General features: G+C 40.7%; 1 protein-coding gene across 1 annotated transcript in view; it reads left to right on the forward strand.

Moving 5' to 3' along the window:
- The window catches only part of cacna2d3a (calcium channel, voltage-dependent, alpha 2/delta subunit 3a), a 121,675-nt gene that overhangs the window by 65,301 nt on the left and 31,940 nt on the right, over positions 1-24,434 (forward strand). Inside the window, exons 9-18 of the mRNA XM_053317231.1 lie at positions 1,529-1,618; positions 2,259-2,372; positions 9,692-9,770; positions 14,442-14,575; positions 15,765-15,782; positions 20,922-20,993; positions 21,338-21,418; positions 22,378-22,452; positions 24,108-24,191; positions 24,283-24,354. Coding sequence (XP_053173206.1) covers positions 1,529-1,618; positions 2,259-2,372; positions 9,692-9,770; positions 14,442-14,575; positions 15,765-15,782; positions 20,922-20,993; positions 21,338-21,418; positions 22,378-22,452; positions 24,108-24,191; positions 24,283-24,354 — 819 coding nt within the window. The remainder of the gene's footprint in view (positions 1-1,528; positions 1,619-2,258; positions 2,373-9,691; positions 9,771-14,441; positions 14,576-15,764; positions 15,783-20,921; positions 20,994-21,337; positions 21,419-22,377; positions 22,453-24,107; positions 24,192-24,282; positions 24,355-24,434) is intronic.

Here is a 24,434-nt window from a genome sequence, read left to right on the forward strand (position 1 = left end):
CTGCTGTGATAATTTTTGAGTATGAAAGGTGTCTTCAGCACTGAAGGGTTTGATGTCCAGGTTACATTTCAGAGCCTCGTGGTGAAGCACAAAAGGTTGAGCACATTCAGCATAGCATGACACACAGACACACACATTCTGACTCTGCCACTTTAGTGCACTGCTGTGCCAGGGATTGAACATAGCCCGCTGTGCTGAGACAAATTACTTCGATCTTACCTCACATACACACAAGTGCAAGCACTCGCTCACACACGCACTTGCACACGCGCACACACACTCAAACTCACTAGGTAAAGTTTGCTGTGCTCCAGGGTATTTGATGGAACCGATTAACCTTTTTATCCACATCAAAGGAAAGGTTGTGTCTTTTTGCCATATGGGGGTATTTTCAGGGATGCTTGAGGTTGTTTTTGTGCACATTTTTGTTTGTGTGTTGCTGGTGTTTTATGTGTGTGTTTGTGTGTTTGTGTTTGTGTGTGCGTGTTCGTGTTCGTGTGTTTTTGCTCCCAAGTGAGAAAACCCCTGCTATGTCTTTACACTGTTTGGGTCCCCTACTATGTGTTGAGAGAATTTCCTCCTCCCATTAGTAAGGAGCAGAAGACTGGAGGAGATGAATGTAGAGGGAGTGAAAAGAAGGGTGGATGAACATAATAGCCTGGGAGGATCCTGTTTTAGGTTTGGTAACTTACTACATCCTATAAAGAGTGAGAGACAATTATATCTTATTTGTAAAACCTTTGTTGCCACTGATATTATATCAGTGTGTTAGAGTGTTGCTCACCTCCATTGATGGGAATGGTTTTTGCAGGTTGTTGGAGAGCCAGATTTCACAGGAAATGTTCCAAATGCCAACAACTGGATCTAAATAGCTATAAATAGGTTTAACTGGATAATGGGCTCTGTGTGTCCATCTGTGTGTGTGTGTATATGTCCATCCATCTTTGCGTGTGTGTGTAGGCGCATGTGCGTACCTGCATGTTTGTGTGTATTAGTTAACCTCCAGGCTGTTGCAGATAATTAGACATGCACATGAGACCTGTTAGACAACATTAAACTCATCATTAATTGCCGGAGAGGTAATGTACCCTTTGTGGCATGATCACACCTATGATCAGACAGACAGACAAACAAGTAGGCACACACACACACACACTAGACTGAATGGTTGTCAGTTAAAGTGAGGTAGAGGGAAAACAGGGTATATTTTAGTTCTCTTAGTCAGTATGTGACATTTCAGACCAAGATAATGTGACAGTTTGCTGCAAACACTGGCCTGGAGCCCATTTGACCATTGGTGCTATCTCTATTCACAAATAAATTATGGTAAATTAAATTCAGTGAAACATTATGTCTCTCTGTGTTATGAGTAAATGAAACCAATACCTTTATATTTGTTATCTTTTTATTGTTGCTGGCTCCTGTTTGTCCCTCATTTTTATTTCTTCTCCATAAAAATCAGTAATGACCTCCAATTCTGTCACCTTCTGATGATTGTAATGTTTCTCCCCAAACTTTATTTCCCTAGCATTTCCGTGAGCACCTCGACAAGCTGTTTGCTCAAGGCATTGGTATGTTAGACATAGCTCTGACTGAGGCCTTCAATCTTCTCAGTGACGTAAGTATTTTGCTCATGCATGATCACACACACCTACGCGCACATGCACACAACCACATACACACAGAACACAAACTGCTTGATGCACAACATTAATTAGCACTCTGTAATTAATAGCTAAATCAACAAAATCATCATGCAAAACCAAGTAAACAAGGCACTTGATGACTCAGGTTACTGGGTCGACATCTTCTCATTATGAATGAGCAATTAATCAAACACTCAAACACATGTACCATTACTTTCTAAATGCTCATATTTCAACAACATGTACTGTCTATCTAAGTGGACACTACGATGACAAATGTTTCCATTCTGGTTAATGACTCCTCTTTGTAATCTCACGGTGGTAATGCACTCTTACACTAGATTTCCTTGTAGCTTGTGTGCATGCACGTGCATAGGAGAAGGCATGCTATTATTATTCCATTAGCTTGATGTTATAACACAGTTAGCTTCCATGTCTTGATGGTAAGTGATGTAAAGATAAATTACATGCTAATGTAATGAACTACATTAAATGTTTGGAAAGTAGATTTTGTACAGGTTAAATTAGCATTCTGATGGAAGAGGAGCTGAATTGTGTTTCTGCTCACCTGCAGTAACAGTAACAGCCCCCCCTCTCTCTTTCTCTTTCCAGTTCAACGAGACTGGAAGAGGTAGTGAGTGTAGCCAGGCCATTATGTTGGTGACAGATGGAGCAGTGGATACATATGATGCCATCTTTGCCAAGTATAACTGGCCAGAGAGGAAGGTAGTGTATGAAACACAAAGCACACACACAGCACATTATTCTGTGAGGTCAGTTGATCTCAGTTTCCCATTATGCCTTGTTCACAACTTCATGAAACTGAAACCATGTATTCTAATGGAGAATGGGAACCAGAGAGCAGTGGACTAATGCCCTCCTGTGGCTATGAATGACTATTATGTTGGATTTTTTAAATAGTTGAGAATGGGTTGTCAGCATAAGCAGAATTAGGAAGTAGATGCAGTTGACACAATTTGACACAAGGGATCTTTTTAATGTAGCAATCAACAAAAAAGGGAGAAGGATGATATTTTGTAGTGTTATTACCAATTACTTACAATTATTATGACTACAAAAGCAACAACATTTCTAGATAAATACCACACTGCTCACAGAACTGCAATACATCATATGGATACACATTTGTTTTGTTGCCACAGTATTGCACAGCATGTTTTTGCAAAGTATTAGTATTTTGTTGAGTTGTTAGAGAAAGTTTTTGACAAGCAAAATGTACTGAGTGGGCCCAGTATGGGGTCCTTTCAGAGGGCTTTAAAACAGAGTTAAGTATGGCCCTGTCTCTGAGGACTGAGCTGAGCTCTGCTGTCCTGCAAGGTAATTGTGGTGCTCTTCTGACAAGCCATGAAATGAAATGGGAGTAGAGAATGAGCGAGGAGATGGAGGGGAAGAAAAGGGGTTATTCCTAGGTCATTTTCCTCTGTAAAAGAAAGCCCACAGGGTATCCACCCTGTAATAGTGCAGCACTCAATAATACATGCATACACCCCAAATTCACACTCCATATGCGTGCAAAAATGAATGTGACCATGAGGGTACACATATAGTAAAAAAAACTTTCATTGTCTCAGGTAAATCTTTTAACAGCCTTGACAACAAATGTGCTAATGAAGAAATTTGAATGTGGAATATTTTGTGTGTGTGGGAGTCGGTAGTGAATTGATCTCATGTTAGACACATTATTGTCATTATAGAATTTGTTTGAGTATATGTTTGCATTGAAAATAAGGTGTCTGTTACAGTCAATGTATTCCCATGTGTTGTGTGTATCTGGTGGTCCCTGAAACTGCTTGAATCCCCATCCCCCAACACACACACCCTCCCCTTCCAAAAATACACACACAAACACACACACACACACAGAGACACACACACACAGTTCTGTCTCAAGGCAGTGAACAGAGAGGGGACAAGGCTGCTAGATAGTTCCATTTAGAAGAAGCCCCGCTGATAATAGAAGTCTTCAGTCTCTGTCACTCTCTCGAGTCTTGCTCTCTCCCTTTCTCTCCCTCTGCTGCTGGTTTTTAATGGCTTCCTTCCAACGTGCCATACAGCTTCACCACTGTATAGTCTCACACTGAGTATGTAGACATGCAAATAAGTTGCTGAATAAATATGACTATGCAGATGGCATTCATTCCAAATATCAATGGAAAAAAATGTTAGCTAGTTATTCACTAAATGAGATTATAAATAAAGCATTGCCATGAATAACAGTATCTACTGATGAAAAGTCTAAAACACCCGACAACTTCAAATACATTCCATAATGAGTTTTCTTTCATGTAAAACTAGTGATTATTTTCAGAGAGATACTGTCACAATTTTCAGATAACTGCTGTTTGTAGATAAAGAATATTTAAGAAGCAATTTTGCATTTGTCTTTTTTGAAGCATAACCTCGAAAAGCATAACGTAAATTAAAAGAGCTGAATTTTTAAAATTCCAAATTCCATTGTGAAGTCTAGTTTAAACCTTGTACATATAAATTAACATACATTTCATTCAAGCCCTTACCAAAATAGTTCATGCAATGGTGATTAAACCCATCACTGAGAGATGAATCTGTCTGTATTTCACAGTATACAGAGTTTATAAATCTGGTGTCAGGTCTGACATTTCCACACTGACCAGATAAATGCACTACATGCATGCTCAATGTGCAGAGCATCCACAAGAGAAACTTCCACCGACTGAGCCTCCAAACTTATAGTTAGCTCTCTGCTAACTTAAATTGGGATAAAATAATTCTGATAGTAAAATGAGTCATTTCGTGGGGTTTGTGTGATGCTCTAAACAGCTTTGATTAACTAGCCAAGAACAGAAATTAATTCATTTAAGAAAGAAAAATAGAAAATGCACACGTGAGTGATCAAGAGAGTGGAGGTGTGAAGATGGACAGAGAAGTGAATCTGAACATTTATCTATTAGCTATTTGATGTAATTCAGTGGTGGATCTTCCAGGTGTAATTTCAACAAGTATGCACTCCACTGATCCCATCTTTCAGCCTAGTCTATAACAAGTTCATAAGTTGTTTGATGTTATACTATGTTGAAATAAAATAACAAAATGTTCTGTCTTCTTGCTGCTTGTTCCGACACATTGAGAAACATTACCACTTTTGCTGTTAGTATTGTCTTTAACAGGGAGCTCGCTTCATGTGGGCTCTTGTAAAAATGATATTTTAAAAGCTCAGTATTACGGATTTGTATTTCTCTATAATGTAGCACAGTGTTAACAATGTGACTTATATCATCTTTCTTAGCCCCAGAACTCAAACCATTTTCTGTTGCCCCAAAATATATATATTTAAATACTTAATATCATAAACGTACAACAATTACTTGACTAATGGCTTGAACTAACAACTACTAGTCGATTAAGAAAATCTTTGGTTAGGGGCAACCCCAGTGTAATTAAAGGCTTGTGTGGATGACTGATCACACAAATGTCTCTGACTTAAAGCAAGGGACAAAAGTATCAGACATGAACTACTATACTCACATCCATAAACTCCATGTGAATGTTTATGCATTTCACTTGATTCAAAAAGGCCATTTAATGTAGCTGATATCAGCTGTGTCTGATTTTGAGTTTATTACTATTTATAGTCACAGTTAACAACTGAATAGAAGCAACATATAAATTAATAAAACATAGAAATACATCTACATTTCTGTACATCATAAAAATATAAAACTATACATATCTATATACACACATGTACTCATACATTCATACTCACAGATATGCATTCATAAATACAACCATACACTTACATACAACCATCCATACATTTTAAAATGCCTTATACAACACAGACAAACCAAAACAGACCCCAAAGATTTCTGCTATCCATATAATATGTGCCATTCAGTTCTATGCTGCACAGTCTGACTGCTCTATGCAGGGTTGCTGCTTTCAGCCTGTTTGTTCTGTACTGGATATGTGTAAAATTGTCTGTTTGTATTGTCTGCTCTTGTCTGTGGAAGAAAATCATTGATTGGATGCTGTGCGTGTTTCATCTCTTTGACCAGCTGAATGGTTGCCTTTTCTCTCCTGCTCTGGGAGTTACAGTGCTGGGGTGCAGTTTCTGGAGATGATACTAAGGGCCTTTTTTTGCACCCTCTCCAGTAGTACAGCTTGACTTTTATTGCACTCCACCAGACGGACACTGTCATACTCAAGACATGGCCTGACCGCAGCAGCGCAGGTGGTGACAAGCCCCTCGCACGGTGGGCTGTGCTTGGCGAGAAGTCAGAAAGTGGAGCTGTTCAGAGGCTTACCTTATTACTTTTTCAATGTGGGTGTCTCTGCTGAGGTACCGTAGGTACATGGTGGTGGTCATGACTGGGACTTTCTGTCCTCAAAGAAACATATTCTCAGTTGCACTGATTTTTCTCCATTGAGGAGCATGTTGTTTGATGTAGCCCATTTAAGCAGCTGCTGGGCTTCTGTGTCATTATGAATATTTGATATTTAACTTAACTCTGGCACATGGGCTTCCCACAGGGACAGAAACTTGGGATGTCCAATTATCTATTATGAGAAATGGTTTCTGTATTCCAAGATAGAGCCCAGATAAATTCCAGTTAAAACTAATCATCAAACACTAATATTGACAAAGTTCTAGTCAAGTTCTAGCTCTAGCCACTCCCTCTGTAATGGTTATGTATGGCAAAAAGTTTTTAAGTACCAGGGGTAGTCATGTAATCTGCAATTTAGATGGTGGGTAATCACTAATACTGCCACACAGGCTACCCTTCAGAGACCAAGAAAAGCTAGACCACCCTGCCCATCCTTATCAGCATTGGGTTGACCTTGATGTTTTAGGAAAAAATGGGAATGGGATAAATGTACTTCCCAGAGCTTCAGAACTTTGATAGGCTGTGCAACACACAACCCTACCCATGCCAGTTTGTGCCCTTTTCTTTGTGCACTGCCCATACCTTATCTGTCACAACTATTTGGCAGTGCATCACGAGGCCCCAGTGCATGTCCTCTGCCAGTATTGCCTCTGTTGTCCCTCTAGCCAAGGGCTAACCATAACAGTCTGGAGACTACACTGTAGCTCTTCAGTCTGTAGTGGGGACTCCTTGGGCTAAGTCCCACAAATGAGAGGCACAGTTGCATCAGGCACATGTGCAGTATGGCCTACAGAACAGTTACACTGATGGTACCGTGCAAGTAAAATGAGTCTTAGCAAACAGAGACATAGTCTGCATGTGGCCCTCATTTCCAATCTGAATTGTCATAGGCACTCCCTGAGTAATATCTGTCTCTTCCTTGTGAGAGTCAGTAGTTCAGGCTGGGAATCCACCTCTGAGAAGATTCCAACCTGCTCCTGACCTAGTTGAGGACAGTTAAGTACAAACTAATTTTACCCAAGCAGTGCACTCCTTTGTGAATGGGTCCTCAGACTTGCAAACTCAACAAAGAAGAATCAGCCAAAAACATCCAAGTCTTTGACTCAAAGAGGAGCAGTCTATCCTTAAAAACTTTAAAAGTGATTAGAAATGAGCAATTCCTGAATCCAGGAAGTCAGTATTGATTAGAGTTGGGCCTGTAATCATTTAGAAGTGTTGGGTCACCAGCTTTTAGTAATGGTAAAACAAAAGCAGACATCAAGATAAGGAATTTCATTAGAGGCAAAAGATAGATTAAAAGATGTGTTAGTGAAGGAGACATAAAATTAGCTGCTAACTTTAGAAAGTGTGTCACAAGGTTATCAAGGTCTGCTGATTTGCTAATGTTCAGAAGTGTGAGTGCTTTGTGTACTGCTATGGTAGTAACAATGGAAATTAAAAAGAGATCTTGTTCTTATTGATATAAGTTGCCAGCTGTGCTGAGGCATTGTTTTTGTCTATAATTCTATGCCATATTAGCTGTTTTACGTGAATCTTCATGATCTTTAAACATTAGGAATCAGCCTTATATTGTCCAAATCAAAACAACTAGGATCAGGAGAAAACAAAACTAAATAAAAGCACACTCCACTAAATACTTTATTATACTTCTTTAAAACATCAGGTTTAGCTTTAGGATATGGGATTATAAACTGCAGGAATATTGAATTATTACAGTATAGACATCTGTTAATCCAAAATAGGTTTACTCTTATTACACAGATGCAATAGTCATCAGCAACAGTAGATAATGTTGAAATCATCACTTGGTACATTAATGGCTATGGTTTTGCTTTCAAAAACCTACATTTGAAATCAGCTGGGGTTTTATAACCAACACTAACCCTGTCTGGGTTAGATTATGCTCAGAATGCATGCAAGCCCTTTAACAGTAAAACAATTAGCTCACTGTTACTTTAATAGTGTGAGTGTTAACATTGTGTGACTTTATGTTTTGTACATTAAAACACATGTCTCCATACAGTAGTACTTTTACACATACTTACAGTCTTAAATGTTTGAGTGAATGTTTACACAGGAGAACTGAATACATTATAGTGTTAAGTGCTGAGTGCATAACTCAAGTGCAAGAACAAATGTGTTTTTGCAAGCAAGTATATTTATGTTTGAAATGACTGAACATGCCTGAGAACATGTGTTACTCTTGTACATGAGTGTGTCTGTGGATGTGTGCGTTTATGGATACATATACAGATGTGTACACTTGTATGTTTGTGCATTTTCTTACATATATGTGGATTTGTATTCCTTCCTATATAAATTTGTGCAGTCAGGTAGGTTGAAGATTGCATGCTGTGGTTAGAGCTCCTTCTCCTTTTTATCTCGACTGTACTTAACTCAGCTGTAAACCTCCTTCATATTTAATAACCAGCCTGCTGTAGTTTGACCTCTGTCTAGGCTACCAGTGAAGAAAAGCACATTACCACAAACAAAAAATACCAGTGAGACACCTCTTACCCTTAGCCCTACATCAAGCGGTTATGAGCATATCGGCTATGCTGTGTTTTGCTGTCACTCTGGCAATTTCATTCAAATGGCTGAGGTTTGTATGAATAGGGGATGATTATGGTCTTGACAATGGGGGCTGCTTAAAAATGACAGTCTGACAACTCTACTTATTCACAGTGAAACTCATTATAGTTGACAATAGACCAACAATATCCATACTAGAAAATTAGAGCCTAGAATTAGCTGTCTGTAGTTTATATCTTTGCCTGCTAAATCTATTATAATCACAATTGAATGTATAAGGAGTTTATTTATGACACATTGCTGTAACAATTAACTAAAAAAATTAATATGCAAGTATTTCTCATAAAGGAAATGCGTTTTATACGTAAACTGTGTTTTTGCCATTTTCAGGCCCTTCTATTTAGTGCAGTCATCCAAAATCAGATAAAGCCTACACATACCCACATCAAGCCATTTGTGTGCATGCATACACATACAATACACGCACAAACACAAACAGACATGCTGTCAGGGTAAAGGCAGGCAGTGAAAAATGCAGGCATGGGAGCTATGGCAGCTGTGCCCCCAGAGGCTTGCATCTGGTCCAATCTGGCAACCTGGTCTACACACACACTCACACACATACACACATAAACACACACACACACACACCTGCCAACTACACCTGCTGTTAGACCCAACTAAGCACTGCCGGGCAAAAATGGGTTTGGCAGCATAGAGTTTAGAAGATTCTCTAGATTGAGCACGTCAAGCTTGGGCTCTGCTTTTTCAACTCAAAATATTTACATCATGGCTTATCATTTGTAGTCATTCTAATTGCACATTCTTGATACATTTATCTAATTTTAAAACCCTTATCAATTAATCCTTGATTAGTTTCTTGGGTTGATAAAAAAATTATATGAATTATTTAAACTTTAAATAATATCTAAAAGACACATTTAAAACTTTCAGAAGTCCATAATTGACTCTATTAAACAAGGAGAAAGGGCCAGAATCACTGGCAGATAAAGAATGAACCTTCTGCCTGGCTTTGACAGTGTTATCATCTATATGGTGGTGTGGTGGGCCCTATCGAAATGCGATTAAAATGACTGACAGAAGCTATCTACTTTCTCTCTGCAGGTCCGCATATTCCCTTACCTGATTGGTCGAGAGTCGGCCTTCGCAGATAATCTGAAATGGATGGCATGTGCTAACAAAGGTGGGATCTTACAACACATGCACCACCTGCTGTACTTTTTTTTCGCTTATAATCTGTTTCCCGCAGAAAAATAGTTGCTGCATGTTGCTGTCAGCTGGGTGAAAATGAATACATTATGTAGCTCAGGATTTGTTTGGGGTGTTTGGCATATGTGTGTGTGTGCGTGCACGTAGTTGCGTAGACATGTGTTTGTCAGTGCTCATCAGTATTAGCACGTGTATGTGACAGCAGGCAGCTGGTTCCAGTTGCACAGAGCAGATATGTCACATTACATCTTCCTCTAAGCCTAAAGTCCAAACTATCTTGGTGATACACCACTTTCCAGCTGCTTTGTGTGTGGTCATGGTTGTCTCAGTGTGTAGAGCACTTTCCTTCAGGTTCTATATTTAGCTGGGAGGTGGGTGACAGAGACAGTCTGGCTCCATTTCCTCAGGCTGGCGTAGATAAGACAGGCAAGCCATAGGTCACACAAGGGATGTGTTTGTGCGTTTTTAAGTGTGTGTAGATAACAGGACAAGGGCATCCATAGTTTTGCTTGGGAATTATATCAGAGAACCCATCCAGTCACTTCGAGGGTGTTAGTGGTAATGATGAGACCTGTGTGTATGTGCGTCATTGTATGCTGGATGAAGATTTAGACTCCTGACAGTGACATCCTCTCCAGCCTGCAGGAGCTGTGCAGAACAGTCATCTTTTTGCACCAAACACACAACATCTCTAGTGCAAACTAGAGCAGAAAATCTTCTGTAATTTCTCCTGTTTTACTTTAAGTAGTTTTACAGGGGAAAAAGTGCCACTGTAAATCTATACTTCACATTAGTGCTAAGAGGTTCTAATATATAGCATGTTCATGATGGTATGCATACTACAATAAATAAATAAATCATTTTGGTGGTAAGAGAAATGGAGGACCCTGCTCACAACTGAAAAAATTATAACTAATTGTGTATTGTGGTGAAATGGCTATAGAAACACCTCATAAAACAAAAAGATAGCAATTGCATTATTTAGAAATGTTTTACTGTATCTTTGTGAAGTTTAATTGACAGTGCTATTTTAAAGTTGCAATTAGTTTTGACTTGTCCCCTTAGTTCCAATTAAGAAACGTGTGTTGTCTTGTTGCTGGAGCATACAATAATATTTAATACAATAGCATGTTTCCAAATTTCTGTCAACAGGAGACCCTTTCTAGTTTCAACACGGCAATACCCCTACTCAGAAAGCAGGCCTTATTGCCCAGCATCAGTGCCTGATCCTCCAAGTGCTCTTCTGCTGCTGAATTGGAGCAAAGCCCTGCAGCCAGGTTCCAAAATCTTTTGTAAAGCCTTCCCCAGGGGAATGGAGGGTATTATAGCAGCATATTAATTGCCATGTTCAATCACATATGGGTTTAATGTAAAGTTGTCCGCATACTTTTGCACTATACTATAGCCCTGCGTCACTTCATGACATCCTTTGCCTCCATGTCATCCAATATTCTTGTGCATCAGGACACCTTGCGTTTTTAGATTACATATCACCCAAACCAAGGTCCTTTAAAATGTATTTATTGCCCTCATCCTGACCACACCATGCTGTGGCTGTCCTGTCCTATATGTACGACAGGTGTACCATGTCACCGAAAGCAGGGAGGATTCATTTTTTCTCTCTCCAGCTCATCTCACTGGCCCCGGTGGCTCAGCCCGAAGGACGCCCTCAGCCCTCCAGAGAGACTAGTCATTCTTCACACACTACTGTGATGAATGATGCCGTTACACTGAGGCAGCTTGCTTTGTGTGTGATGTGAGTCTGTATGTGTGTGTTGTCATTGCACTGTCTGGTGAAATAATAGCCAGATCCGCGTGTCTCTGAGGATGAAAAGCAGGAATCTGTCAACTTCTAGGTAAAGTTCAGAGTCAAGTGCATTCTTGTTACTTTAGTATTTACAGTAGTCATGTGACTTTAATGCTCCCAGTGCTCTTGTATAAAATATGATTTTAGCATTTTTTTAAGATTTAGAATTAAGATTTTAAGTTTTTTTTAAGAAATGTTTCAGGTGTATTAATGTGGTTCAGCTCCCAGACACTCCAGTTGGCCTGTGGACAAACAGCAGTTTTTAATGTAAGACTGTTTTATTCAGTATTGTTGCTGATTATGATCAGGGGGTCTGGCTGTCTGAGTGAGGAGAATTCCTCCTGAACAACGATTGCTAAAGGTGTGCTAGCCGGGGGACTAACTGCAGAATGCCATCTACCTTAGTGAAACTACACCTGTGATCATTGTGGGAGCTGTCTAGCTGTCTGTCACCACCAAGCTGGAGGAAACCATGGCCTATTAATCTGCTTACAAGAGGCTGATCCATCACAGCAGGCCCAGTTTTTGGGCCTGTGTCACGACACTGAACGAACTCTATAAGCAAGTCTTGTCATTTTACCGTCTCAACATTGAAGAAAGGCATTTTTTGCCTTGAAGTCGAGATCAGAGAAAAAACAAGCCAATCCTGGAGTTTTCCACTGTTGCCAAGGCCTTAGCAACAGTGGACAAATCCAGAGAGCCCCAGTGACCTCAACTCTATGTAAACCGGAGCACTGGTCTATAGCCTGCAAGGGTAAACATGCTGCAAAGCACCCATCTCCCCCTCCTCCACTTATTAGACCTCCAGCTGGCCAACAAGTTTAACATATTGAGGATGTAGGAGTTTCCTCCACTGGAGGGATGCTCCCACTTTCCACCATCCTCTCTGCCTTCAACCAGCTTTGGTTGTATGTGGACCAAATGCCAGGACACCCAGCCCGGTCCCTTTCAATCACCTGCACTTCCAGAAGCAGCTAATATCCAGCAACATATTTTTTAGGGCCAGGCTCCATCTCACCACCACTCTCTCCTCAACTAACAAAACTTTCTTGCTGTCAGAAGTTCGACTGACGGTTTTGTGACTAGCACCTAGATGAGGAATATGGAACTCTGAGCTGTGCCTGAAGGACTGCTCTTTTATCAGCTTGTCTTGAATTTCAGGCTGTGGTGGAGAACTTGCTGCCATGTTCAGAAGCTGTTTTTCTTGTTGGTCAGTTAGCACTGGATTTTCCTCTTTTTTCCTCTTTACCTCTTTTTAACTACAAATGATTCAAGTTGTTAGTAATAATACCTTTTATGGTTTTTTTAATTTACCAGGGCTAAGCTTAATAGTCAGAACATGTGAGGACAGTATGCGGGTGTCCCTTCTTCCTCTAAGTACCTGTCTTAGCAAGACATCCCTGAACTGAACAAGTGGTCCAAAATGCTACTACCAAACTTCTAAACAAATTTCTCAAAAGGTCTTATGTAACAACAATCCTGGTGTCTTTACACTGGTTTCCCATCAGATTCAAAATCCAGTTCAAGGTCCTTGTAATCAAGTTCATGGTCAGGCACCTGCCGACATTAAAGAGCCATTGCAGGCAGCAGCTTGATCAGGGTTTATTTGTTGTCCTTCGCGCCAGGCTCAAGACAGGAGCTTTTGTGCTTTTGAGGTTGTAGTTCCTAAACATTGGAACTCTGTCCCATTGGACATAAGACTTATGGATACTGTGGGCACATTTAACTGGATACATATTTGTTTAGACTTGCTTTTGTTTAATTTGTACTGTGAATTTCAGTTTTTGCCTTGAATATTTAGGTGTATGTCCGCATTTAATGTCTGTTGCTGTTGTTGTTTTTATTGTGAAGAACTTTGTGAGGTCTGCCTTTGAAATATGCCAGAAAAATAAATGTATTATCATTATTATATATTTAAAATGAGATGACCTTTAGAAATTGGAAGGATATATGGCATCCCTCATAGTCTGTGTATTGTATCTAGATTCATCAGGCTCTGGCTCTGGCTCTGGCTCTGGCTCTGGCTCTGGCTCTGGCTCTGGCTCTGGCTCTGGCTCTGGCTCTGGCTCTGGCTTTTTTCTCCCCATGGAGTAAAAGTCCTTGTCAGGAACTATGACCCCAAAATCTATTTCTTCCAGCTATGATTTACTCCATGACCGCCTCACGGTGACAGAGGCAGTTTGCTGTTTTTACGGATGGGTGGAAATGTGGTGGTCTCCCTCTCTTCCCTTATTTTCTGTGTCACCCCCCCCCCCTTTCTCTCGCCCTCTCTCAGTTTTACTGCAGTCCTGATTCCCTCCCTTCTTCTCCCCCATTCGGTCCCCCTGCTGAGATAACAGTGTATTCCCTCCTGCACATGCACATTAGCATCATAATGGTGGCATTACCATCAATGGAAATGGCATCACATTTGGTTTAACTGAGATAGTTTCCCTATTACATTTACATACCACATACCCATTCACAAACCCATGCTGGTTTGCTCTCACTTTTACGTGCCTACAAGGAATTCTTCAACTATTACTCATACATTTGTCCCGATATCTGCTGCCTGTTGTACTGTATTCCATATGTAATGTCTCTGCTGTGGTATTAAGGTAAATAGAATGGAAGAGATACTTTGAAAAACATTTTCTCGCTCTACATAGCCATGCAGATATTAGATGTGCTGCAATGTGGAACAGTTTGGGAGACACAGTGACTGTTCTTCTGTTTGGGGTTAGGGGATCAGCACAGTGAGTAAGGGGACTGAAGCTACTGGCAAGCATCTAAACTAAATGACTCCATTTATCCACTCTAATTTAAGTTAAATTATTCCTCTCTTTCTCTGCTCAATAGGCTACTTCACTCAGATTTCCACATTGGCTGATGTGCAAGAGAATGTGATGGAGTATCTCCATGTGCTGAGTCGGCCTAAGGTGATCGACCGGGAGCATGATACTGTGTGGACTGAGGCCTACATCGACAGCACCGTGAGTTGATTTTATTCTCACATGTCTCTTTCTGGTTCCTACCGTCTAACTTAACCTCACTGAGATTTCAACATTTTTGTACAAACTTAATCCATAATGTACTCTGTTTAAGCTTAGGCTTGTAATCACAAAAATACATTTGCATTTTCAGGATGAATGAATTATATTATTCAAAGGAGAAAAGCAGTGTTAAAAAAGCCAGCAGAGAGTTGAAAATGTGTTCTCTTTTTGTATGTCTCAGATTGTGAGTGTGTTAAAGTGTGTTTGCAGCAGATGGAATCATTAAGTGAATGAGCCTCCTGTGTGTGTCTGGGAGTTGTGTAGAGTGAGTAGAACATACTGGCACACTGGGGCACATTGGTGAGTTAGTCTCTGATCTCTCAACCTCTTATCCTACTCTAACACACATAGATACACACATTGTATAATGGCACACTCTTATTTATTTGCATAATAATATTTCTCAACAAATTCAAATGATCACATTCATAGCTGAATCCCCTCTAAATGCTTTATAGTTCTCTGGCACAGACAGTATCATAACTAACACACCCCAAAGGATAACAACTGACTTACAGTACAGAATCCTCTGCAATCCATAATCTAGGCACAGTATACTGTATTATTCACACATGCACAATGCTCCGTTTTTGTCAAACTTATTGTATTTGGTCATAGAGTGTGAACAGCAACCATTTGTCCTCAGCAGTTTTTAATAGATTAAGAGAGCTTCGAAAATGTAAGGAAACAAAGGCAAGTGCCCTCTAGCAGAAATACCCACAGGCTATCAACACTACATGGAAATGGACTCTTCCTCTCTGCAATCCTCTTCATACCCCTCATGTTTTTTTCTGTCTTTCTCTGCTTATTTTGTTCTCTTTGTCCTCATTATCTGCAGTCAAAGTACAAGCACTCAACACTGACCTAGCAGTAACAGCTTAAGTGTTGTTTTTTCTGCTGTGACCCTCCCAGCAATAAAGCTCTCCTCTCTTGACACAGTCACTCTTTTTTAAGTTGCAGTCAATGTCAGTGGATTTTACACACCCAGTGGTACAGGCACTCCATTGAACAGAAATGACACTGGAAGGCTTTCTGACACTTATACCAAAACATATTGACCCTTTCTCTCCTCCTCCTCCTCCTCCTCCTCCTCCTCCTCCTCCTCTCCTCCTTAATCTGTTCTCTTTAGCTCCCCCAAGCACAAAAGGTAAAAAACAAATCTGGTTTGAGGTCATCGCTGTATTGTGCTGTGTTGAGGCCTGGTGTGTGCTCATGGACATTTCATGTGCATGTGCGTTTTGGTCTCGGATCTCTGTAATAAGAGTAATAATTAGTTGGGGGGGACTAACTACCATACCGACCGATGGCATTTTCTTGTGTGTCAGTGTCGTATGTTGCTCCTCAAACCTCCTGATTTAAACCATGCATCGTGGTTTTCGTCGGTTCAGTGGATCGTTCTCTTTTGCACGTCTGATCAAACACACGCACACCTCTGTGCACGCTCACATTCATTTGTTATTGGTGGTGCTGTGTTGGCTGTGCTTTGCCAGTATCTCCGGCACTGGCAGTGTGACCATGTGTGTGTAAATGTGGGGCTACATCTTGCTCTTTTGCCTCTGTGATTTTGGTGTGAAAACAAGATTGCCTGCGTTATTTGTTTTGGTAGAATTCTCCAGAATAAGCTGTCTTCTGTCATCTTCTGTTGAAAATCCAAAAGCCTACAATGACTGGCAGGATGATCTGTTCTGATGCCTTTTTTAAATAATTTTTAGTGTTTTATTTTTCAGTGTTTTTATGAATCATATGTGGGTTGAGATAAGCAGCTGTATAATTGTAACAATGATGATAGTGGAACAGAAGTGTCTTCTGCCTCCCAATCAACATGAGCTGAGCACAGAGCAGTCCCATTAGACAGCTGGCAGGCCATATGTCTGACATAGCATTGTTAGTGTGATAGACCCAAGCTGATTGACATCGAAGTGGCTCAGCAGAAAACAGAAATAGATATCACATTGTCAGACATGATAATTGGGATTAGCAAAGAATCTGCACTGCTTCGTTGCATGTAATCACCCCAGCACAGCTCTGGCCTGGATGCTATGAACATACTCACACAACACTCCTCTCAAAGTTAAAACAGACAGTGACAAAAAGACACACACACACACACACACACACACACACACGCACACACACACACATGCACACACACACACAGACGCACACACATGCGCACACACACACATGCGCGCACACACACACACACACATGCACGCACACAAATGCACACATGCACACACACACATGCACGCACAGTCGCACACACATGCACACATGCACACATTCACACACACACACACACGCATGCACGCACACACATGCACACACACACATGCACACACATGCACACACACACACCCTGCGTGGTGATAGTGTCTGATAAGAAGTTACGTAAAACTCCCTGGGATTGGCTCAGTGTTTAGAAAGTGATGAGCATCTGGGACTTGTGTTCCAGGGCTGATGTGTATCATCTTTCCAGATGTACCCATCATCCTATCTTTTTGCTCCTTTCTCAGTTCAACCCAATTATCTTTCTTGCCTTGCATATCTCCCCTTTCTCCCTCTCTAGCTCTCCTTCCACCTGTGCTCCCCCCTCCTTTCCTATTCTCCCGCAGTCTTCCTCCTCTCCCTCCTCTCTTCCTCATCTCACCAGCTTCATCCATCATTCTCTGGCTCATTTGGCTTTGTTTCCCACTCTGCCAGATGAACTGACACTGGAGCTCAGGGTTGATGGGAGGGAGGTAGGGGTGAGAGGAATGTGTCATGGGGATGTTTGAGGACAAGTAGGGAAGATGGATGAAAGAATTTAAGAAATTTGAAGAAAAAGGATAGCAATAAAAGTTTGGAAGTAGGGCTGGGCGATATATCGAGTATACTCGATGTATCGCGGCTTGTTCTCTGTGGGATGTAGAAAATGACTATATCGTGAATATTCGAGTATACATTCAATTTACACGCAGTTTGTTTTTAGTCGCGGCCCGTTGAACTACAGGTTTCTCTCACTCTCTCATCTCTCCGCACAGAGAGATAAAACAAGCGCACCTAGGTACGTACAACACGTTCTGTTGTGCGTGCAACGTCATATGCTCGGCAGCATGTAGCAGCAGTAGCAGCGATCTCAGGTAGCGGGAGCAGCAGGTGATATGGACAAGTGGAGGAGGGAGATTTAATAAAACAATTCAGGATCCATCATCTGGCGGTGGTTTGGGTACAAGAGGTAGGACGTTGAACAACAAACCGTAATATGTAAAGTATGCCATAAAAGCGTCACCACAAAAGCTGGTAGTACAACAAAGTTATATCACCATGTGTGCTTGAAACTCTGCAAGAGCACATCTCCGGCCAGTGACATATTGAAGAAAGTGCCGAAGCAACCAGCACTGACGCAACTGAGTCTGGCGTCTTCTTTTTCCAGAACAGCAATACGACTAAAATAGTCAAAAACAGAAGAAGATAACGTCCTCAGTAACACACCACACAGAGAAAGACATGGCCCCAGTGAGTGTGGTTAAAAGCCCGGATTCAGAAAGATCATCGACACACTTGATATAATCTACCTAGCAGAGACAGCTCTACCTTTATATCCTAGTGGCATTATGCACAAAATGTGCACTTTAATTTAGCGTTATTTTGATGTGTCAGTTACATCATGCATAAAAGACACTTTATTTGTTTTGAAATGACATGTTTGTGCCACTGCTTAATAACTCTTTAATAAATACAGTTTTGGTGAATTTGTTTAGTTGTGATTTACGCTTTTGGCATGAATGTTTAAAATCGGCATATATTAATGCAGTATGAACAATGTTTTAACGTAGAAACGTAGAATCATCATACTGGCATGATTGTATGCATCAAAGTGTTAATTCAAGGCTAAGGCAAAATATCGAGATATATATCGTGTATCGTGAAACGGCTTAAAAATATCGGGATATTAATAAAAGGCCATATCGCCCAGCCCTATTTGGAAGTGAATTTAAAGGATGTAAAGAAGACAGGTATACGCACTGAAGTTATAAGAACATGATTGATACTCAGTAAAGCATGAAGACAGACAAATGGGGAAGCTGGGAGCAGATGATTACTTTTTGATGACGGATTGAGGTAGCAAGCTGTTCAAAATGTCATGACGGATGAACATAAACTCCACTATTTCAAAGAAAAAGTGTTAACATTGATTGAGGTAATCGAGAGCTTTCAAAGATAATCCTAACCCCACCTGTGCAACAAAAAACGTGCTGAGTCTGTGCCAGCTCTGTTCCCCCCATGGGGTGTGTATAACTTCCCATAGGAGCCTACAGGGGGCTTTGGTTCAGGCGCTTACACACCAACATTATCAAGCTCGGTCTCCAAGGAAACAAGGGTCACCTCGTCCACCAGCACGCAATTTGTCACAGCAACCTAGATTACAAAGTGTCCTATGAGACACCAAACATAGGGCAGGGGTGTGTATCTGAGCCCTCGGAGGGGTGTACGTGTGCGGGTATGTGTGCGTATTTGTGTCAGAGGGAAGCGAGCGTATCTTTTTCTTTCTCTGACCCGTAGCAAGGGAAGAGACTTACACACGTCATTTGCTCTACATATAAAGTGACATAGGCAATGATGATGCAGATTTGGCCCAAATGTGTGCTGAGTTCTGACTTTGCTTTAGAGGTTGTAGGTTATATAGGATAAGTCAAACTCCAGATACAGAGCACTCCTTTAGAGACATCGGTCATGGTCACGTTGGAGGAGATTCATTCAGGCAAGTGCCTCTTTCCTCTCCTGGGTAAGGATAATAAAACACAGGTTTAAAGGTCTGTCCTCCCCTAGGTAGGGCAAATCAGGATCCTCTTCAGTTGTGATGTCAGCTTTAAATCCAACAGATGCAGTTGCTGGCTGCCTTTCTCCACGCAGCTCTTGTTATTTGCTTAATTACAGTATGCCATTTCAGAGCAGCTGGGCATGCCTGAATTCCACCAATTGCACATATACAGAATGAAAAGCATTTAGGTTAGCACTGAAGCACAAAGACTACACATTTGATGGGACTGCTCAACAACAGTTCATGAGGATACACAGTAACTGGCAGTCCATATGTTCACAGACCTGTGATATATGATCCTATAGACCTGAACTTGGAAATAGATTTTATATTTTTAGATGAGGCTCTGCTCGTTTTCCCTGTCCTTTGATCGATCCCATTCTCCAGCAGCAAGGCTGTCCGTTGTTACAGCACCTGTACTTAGGTGTGCTTTGTTCTCTTTTTGATGTCCAATACCGCGTCCTGGATTGCTATTACCAGCTGTCTAAGCTCAGGTCACCAATTCCCCTCTCCTCAGTGTCTGAGGGAGACAGAATAGATGCTAGCAGTTTCCTGTCATTACCTATTATTACTGGTGGTAAAGGGGGGTGAGCACTGGGGGATGGAGTGGACAGGAGGAATGTAATGTTTAGTTAAGAAGATTGGTTAAATGGGGCAGTTCCTTTTGAGAACATACTATGCTGGGATCGAATATTTAAGTCAGTTTTAACAGAATATTTTGATAGACACAGCAGGAACAGAACATCTAAATTAACACTATGTGGATTTTTTTCTGGGATTCATATTAATGCACCAATTACTTGGAGTAACTTTAACACAAACTGCATCAGTGACTGATATTTAGAATGCCTCTGCATTTCTGAGTGGACAAGGTCGCACCAAGCTTTGCAGTACGAAGCCCTCCTCCAGTCTCCACATAAGAGTGTCAAGCTTTCATCTCTAATGGGTATCACTGTCAGATACAGACATCTGCTGGAAAGATAAATATCATAATTATTCCAGCAGTCTTTAGGGAGGGAAGATGCCCAGATTCAAACTAGAAGCACTGCCTTTGGATAAGCTTATTCTGCAAGAGATCAAAGGCAGGCTCTGATTGAACACATTTTAAGGCAAATAATAAACATGAATAAAACATGTCATGGAAGTTTTGTAGGTCCCTCAAGAAGATAACACAACTAGGTCTGCTGCAGAATTCCTACCAGAATCACTACTAAAGGGATGAATTTTATGCAGCTTGAAATAATCACTCAGTGAGTGTGCCACAAGATGATGATTCATACAATGTGCATGACGACGAGCTATGTGCAGTTTCATTTCTTTTGCAAATCTGTCTCAATTGTGTTTCATCAGTAGCTTCCCTCTCTTCCCCCCTCCCTCTCTCTCACTCCCTCTCTCTTTCTCTCTCTCTCTCTCTCTCTCTCTCTCTCTCTCTTACTGTCTCAATGTCTGTCTTTCACTGTTCATCTCTCATGACTTACTCAGTTGGATGATGGTCAAGGTCCGGTTCTGATGACCACTGTGGCAATGCCTGTGTTCAGCACCAAGAATGAGACGGTAAGTTCACATTCTATTATCTTTGCCCGACTAAGTTTCTCAAACAAACTTGCAGTATAATTGAAACACCAGGCAATTACTTATTGCATAACTCATGTGGAATGAGGTTTTTGAGAGAATAGACCCAATTTGTGACATAATGGTTAATTATGTTTGTATTCGATGGACACTAATTTCAGTTTAATTGAAGTCTCTAAATTGGGATACAGTAGAGCATCACTAATTGAATGTACAATAAAGACGGCCATATTTTATATGATGAACAGTGGATCTGTAAGAGACTGTGTTATGTAAGTAACCTTTCAAACGCTACTCACAAATATTTCTAATGGTTGTGTTTCTAGAGAAATCGTGGCATCCTACTAGGGGTGGTTGGGACAGATGTTCCTGTCTCCGAGCTGCTCAAGACCATCCCAGAATATAAGGTACCACTCCTGACATTGTTCAGTTATTACTACAAATAGTTGTTTGAGTGGCTGTTTAAGCTACCTCTCCACACCATCCCACCTTCTATCTATTGTCAATCTTTATGAGCCTTATTATAGGGCTTTATAAGTGATCATCAATTCACTTGGATGTTAAGTCGGTTAACATTTAAAACAAATGAAAAGGTTGTCTTTTTTTTGCTCCCGTCTGTTCGTACGTCAGTCCAACTCCACATTGCAGTAATTGAATGCTAATCCCAATAGCAGATACTACATCAGAGGTTTTGCTGAAGTTTTGACACTGATTATTCACAGCCTCATGTTCAATAATGACTAATGCATTCTGATAGTAAATGCTAAGTGGAAGGTAGTGGTAATGGATTGCATTCATATTATGTCTTTCTAGTCTTATCAATCACTCAAAATGCTTTACAATACATGACAGCATTCGCCCATTCAACACACAATCATACGCTGAAGGCAGAGGATGTCATGTATGGTGCCAGCCTGCTGATCAGGAGGTGTTCCTAATCATTCACTCACCCACCAATGGCGCAGCCATCAGGAGCAATTTTGGGCTCAGTATCTTGCCCAAGGACACCTCGACATGTGGACAGGAGGAGATGCGAATCAAACCAACAACCTTCTGATTAGTGTACGGCCCAGCTCTACCACCTGAGCCACAATTTCCTTTGCCATGTCTCCTGTGTTGATTTCTTTTACTTAGAGATGTGAAGCTCAGTTAGTTATAAGGATTTGACATTTGAAAGTGTGTTATTTAACGGATGTGAATGAATGACATCATCCTCTTGTATTGTGTATCTCTGTGAGTTTCACCACAAAGACAAAGATTCTGCCAGCAAAAATTACAAAGAGCTTGATTTGCCCAGATTTACAATTAGATACAGATTTGTCATGCATCCATTTGGTCTGTTTTGTGTTTGTGTTTATTCTCCTAGCTGGGCATTCACGGCTACGCCTTTGCAATCACCAACAATGGCTACATCCTCACCCATCCAGATCTACGGCCACTTGTGAGTATTAGCTCCAGCACCATTCAGATGCTCTGTAACAAGTTAACTGAGTGCAAACCTTATTATCATAACAATCCCTTTTAGGATGCATAGATTAGAGTTCAAATGTATTAATTTATTTGGTACAGGCAGTAGAGGAATACTAACTCTTGAGATCATGTCAGTCAATTACTGATTTCACTGTCACATTGAGATGCCGATTGACATAAAAAAATTGGTCTGTCGTTGTGGGGGTGCACTATGTGCTGCGCTGTACAAGTTTGTTGGCCGCACAGTGGTATGTAGATGAGGAGAGTGTGTTCCAGGCCTCCGCTGTGCTGTGAATAGACAGAGATACAGCTTCTGAATGGCTGTGATTAACTCTATTGTACTCACTCCTCTCACAAGAGGATGAGAGGAGAGAGTGTAGAGAGAGAGAGAGAGAGAGAGAGAGGGTGGGGGGTGGGTGGATTGAGGAGAGCAAAGAACCTGCTTAACGTGAGAATAGGTGCAGGGTGACAAAGCGGGATGCAACACTGGATGAAAATGGTGAGATATGGAGGGATGACATGAGAACAGATGATGAGGAAAGGAGAACAGACAGTGAGACAGATAGACAGATGGTTTAATAGCAGTCTAATTAAAGACGTTAATGAACAGTGTTTAACAACTAATGAGGGGTGGGAGTATGAAGCTAAAGACAGCGGAAGATTAGCTTGGCTTTGCCTGGCCACCTATCAGTGATGACAAGACCTCAGGAAGTCACTGCCCCCAACCAAGAAATAGTTACAGACCCTGTAAAATCATAACTTCTTTTTACATTTCTGTAAGATTAAACAAATACGGTATAACATGTTAATTAGTGAGCTTTAAAGTTGCTGGTAGATTAAACTTTGGACAGAACCTGCCTTCAGTTTTGCTCAGCTAAGCTAACAGTCTCCTGTCTCCTGACAGAAAATAAATTATTTATGAAAGCCATCATTTATTTGCTGCTTTTAGCCTCTCAAATGCTGCTTTTATCTGGTTTATATCATTTGATATTGAATACCTCTCTACTCCAAAATGTTTTTTGTTTGATAGTACAAGTTTGGCACTAGAGGGTTATTTACATGTTCAGCTACTGAAAATGATAAGTTTCTCTGGGCTCACCGTAAATCTCAGTTTTAGGCGTGTGCTTATGAGCCGGATTTACATAGTTTGGAACCAATTAGTCAAGTATGCAACTTACACAAGTGTGAGGTGGAAACTTGAAGCCTTTGCTGCACATACATTGATAATGGACTTTTCAGTGAAGTGGGAGACATGTTGTGTACATCAGCATTCTGGATTGTTAACGAGGTAGAAGGAGTAAATGTTGTTCATTCATTTTAAGAATTTCTAAACAAGCATTTTATATTATTATTCAAAGTTGAGTTTATATTTTATTCTTACATGTATTGGAGGGGATGTTTAATGTTGAACAAAACAAACTATTTGAAAGTGTTATCTGGTCTAGAAATTGATGTTGCATTTTTCACAATTCCTCAACAGTGTAATGTAATGAAGAAAACAATGTTGTGATTGATAGTTAAATTATCACTAATTGCAGGTGTAGTATGATGTACTCTTTGTGTTCCTTTGTCTTCAATATCTCTACCTGTGCATGCATGTGTGTTTTCATTGACCTGTTTGTCTAGTATGGGGATGGCAAGAAGCGAAGGAAGCCAAACTACAGCAGTGTGGATTTGTCTGAGGTGGAATGGGAGGATAAAGATGACACGGTGAAACTCTTTCTCTACATTAAATCTATATTAAGTATAACCTCTGTACACCTCTCAATAGAAATCTGACTTTGAGACTATGTGTTGCCAGCTGAGAAATGCCATGGTCAACAGGAAGACAGGGACATTTTCCATGGAGGTGAAGAAGAGTGTCGACAAAGGGGTGAGCAACGCAAAATTTAGAAATTCACAAAACGCGCAAATAAGCAAACTTTTCTGATGTTCCCAAGGGATATGCCAAAG

This window comes from Scomber japonicus, chromosome 4 (genome assembly GCF_027409825.1).
Source record: "Scomber japonicus isolate fScoJap1 chromosome 4, fScoJap1.pri, whole genome shotgun sequence".
Classification (NCBI taxonomy): Eukaryota; Metazoa; Chordata; class Actinopteri; order Scombriformes; family Scombridae; genus Scomber; species Scomber japonicus.